Source organism: Rhagoletis zephyria, unplaced genomic scaffold (genome assembly GCF_001687245.7).
Source record: "Rhagoletis zephyria isolate East Lansing unplaced genomic scaffold, Rhagoletis_zephyria_1.1 Rzeph_scaffold_22734, whole genome shotgun sequence".
Classification (NCBI taxonomy): Eukaryota; Metazoa; Arthropoda; class Insecta; order Diptera; family Tephritidae; genus Rhagoletis; species Rhagoletis zephyria.
The window spans coordinates 1-1,945 of NW_016179792.1; the positions used below are offsets into that span (position 1 = coordinate 1).

The 1,945-nt window shown below is 41.1% G+C and overlaps 1 protein-coding gene across 1 annotated transcript; it reads right to left on the minus strand.

Moving 5' to 3' along the window:
• Positions 1 to 5: 5 nt before the first annotated feature.
• Positions 6 to 1,442, minus strand: LOC108381492 (sodium-coupled monocarboxylate transporter 1-like; the record flags this gene model as incomplete). The annotated part of the gene is made up of 4 exons (XM_017637905.1): positions 595 to 1,442; positions 376 to 524; positions 86 to 247; positions 6 to 26 (listed from the first exon to the last, which is right to left on the minus strand). Coding segments are annotated over exons 1-4 (960 nt in total), but the record flags the coding sequence as incomplete, so codon positions are not given.
• Positions 1,443 to 1,945: the final 503 nt, after the last annotated feature.

Below are 1,945 nucleotides of genomic sequence, written 5' to 3' on the forward strand. Positions count from 1 at the left end.
ACCAGGGATAAGGCCAGAACTGCAGCCTAAAATGAGTCATCATTTTAGACTTGTGTAAACTTAATGCAACAACACTGCGACTTACTTGGAAGGTGTCGGCAATAACTACAGCTTTCATGCCGCCTTGGGAGGAGTAGAAAACGCAAACTAAATAAATAAGAATCACTGCAACTTTGGTATTCAAGCCTGTGGCTTTGGAGAGCGCGATTGCGGGCGCCAAGACAGCCACTGCGGTATAGAAGCACATCTGTGGAGAGCAAAGCAAAAGGAAAATATATATTGTGCATGCTGCTAAACTATTTGTACATCAAGAAAGAATAATCAAATTTGTTCGCTTTAAAAAACTTTTGAATTTTTGCAGAACTTAGCCTTTACCTGTATGACATACAAAACAGCGCCTAGGATGCGTATTTCCCGACCGAAGCGTATGCCGAGATACTCGTAACAACTCGTCAGCTCCATTTTGAAGTAAATCGGGTAGAATATCTTAACGGCGACCGGTATGACCAAAATCATCGGAATCACTGCAATGATAAGAAAAATGTTAGTAATCGCAATTAGATATTTATTACTCAAATCGCGCACTAAACTCACCAATCAGCACGAATTGTGTACCCTGTAGGTACATCTCCGATGGATTTCCCAACAATTCGATAGCCGTTATGAAGCTTGTCGTCAAGCTGAGTGTTACCGGAAATATGGACATACCCGAACCAAGTAGGAAATCCTCCGAAGAGCCGCCCGACTTGTGGAAGAAGCCGTAAAATACGCCAATGCCCAGCGATATGATCAGCATGGAGAGCAGTATCGTATAATCATAAGCGGAGAAGGCAGCTTTATGCGATGGATTGCTGCATTCCTCCATCTCTATAGGCGCATCGCTGCCGCCGCCGCCGCCGCCGAGAGTGGCGCTCAAATGCTCACTATACATTCTCTTCAAAATTTCCGCAGCCATATCGAAGCTGCGTCTCTCAGCCGAATCGATGGCATCCAGCAAAGGAGGCGCGGCGGCATCCATGGCAGCAAATGTCGAATCGCCGCGTACCAGCAAATAGGGTGGCGTTTGTTTCAGCAGCTTGTTTGTTGTTGGCGGTGAGCTTGTTGCAGCTGCTTGCTGATACGTTTTGGCATTAAGATCTGCTGGTACTGCCAGCGCATTGGAGGTGTGCGCCAAAGCGCAAAGGAATAACAATTTCAGCTGGGTAGCCATTGGTGGAGACATTTTAGTTGAGGTTGTAGAAATACTTTCTGTAGAAATACTTTCGGTTCTGCTTTTTAGGAACTTTTTTGTGCGCTGAGCTAAGGTAAGTGATAATTGATTCTCGTAATGTTGTCGATCGCTTAATTGGAAACTCTTTCGTTCGTTTTCAATGCAATGAATTTCACTAATTGGCGGGGGCGAGTTATTTACATCTCCGTTGCAATGAGTCGATGAGTTTACAAATTAGTTAACAACCTGCAATTAAAAAATTAATGAACAAGATCAACAGAGTGCCATTCGAATGAGAATGCTGACGAATGCGTACGTAGGAGTGCACGATTGATACAATGCACTGAAATTTTTCAATTAAAATTGGTCGGAAAATTCTTTAAATAGCATCGTCAAGTTCAATGTCGAAATTTCCCATATTGACAATGTGAAAAGTGTGTCTTTCAATTAACGACGACCATTTAAATTTCTCATTTTCGTTGTCGGTGTTTCCGGCAGGGTAAGAATATATTCTACATCATTTTTATTTCATTTGCATTAATCACGAATTTCTATGAAAAATCGTCAATGTAGCTACCTTATAGTAAACGGATACCTTAAATTAAAAAAAAAATTTATATACATACTATGTATTTATAAAACCTTGAATTTTTTTTACATACCAAAATCAGTATGAAATTTATATTCTTTTGGGTTTCGAGTTTTTCTGGATTGCGAATATTCGTATTCGCATTC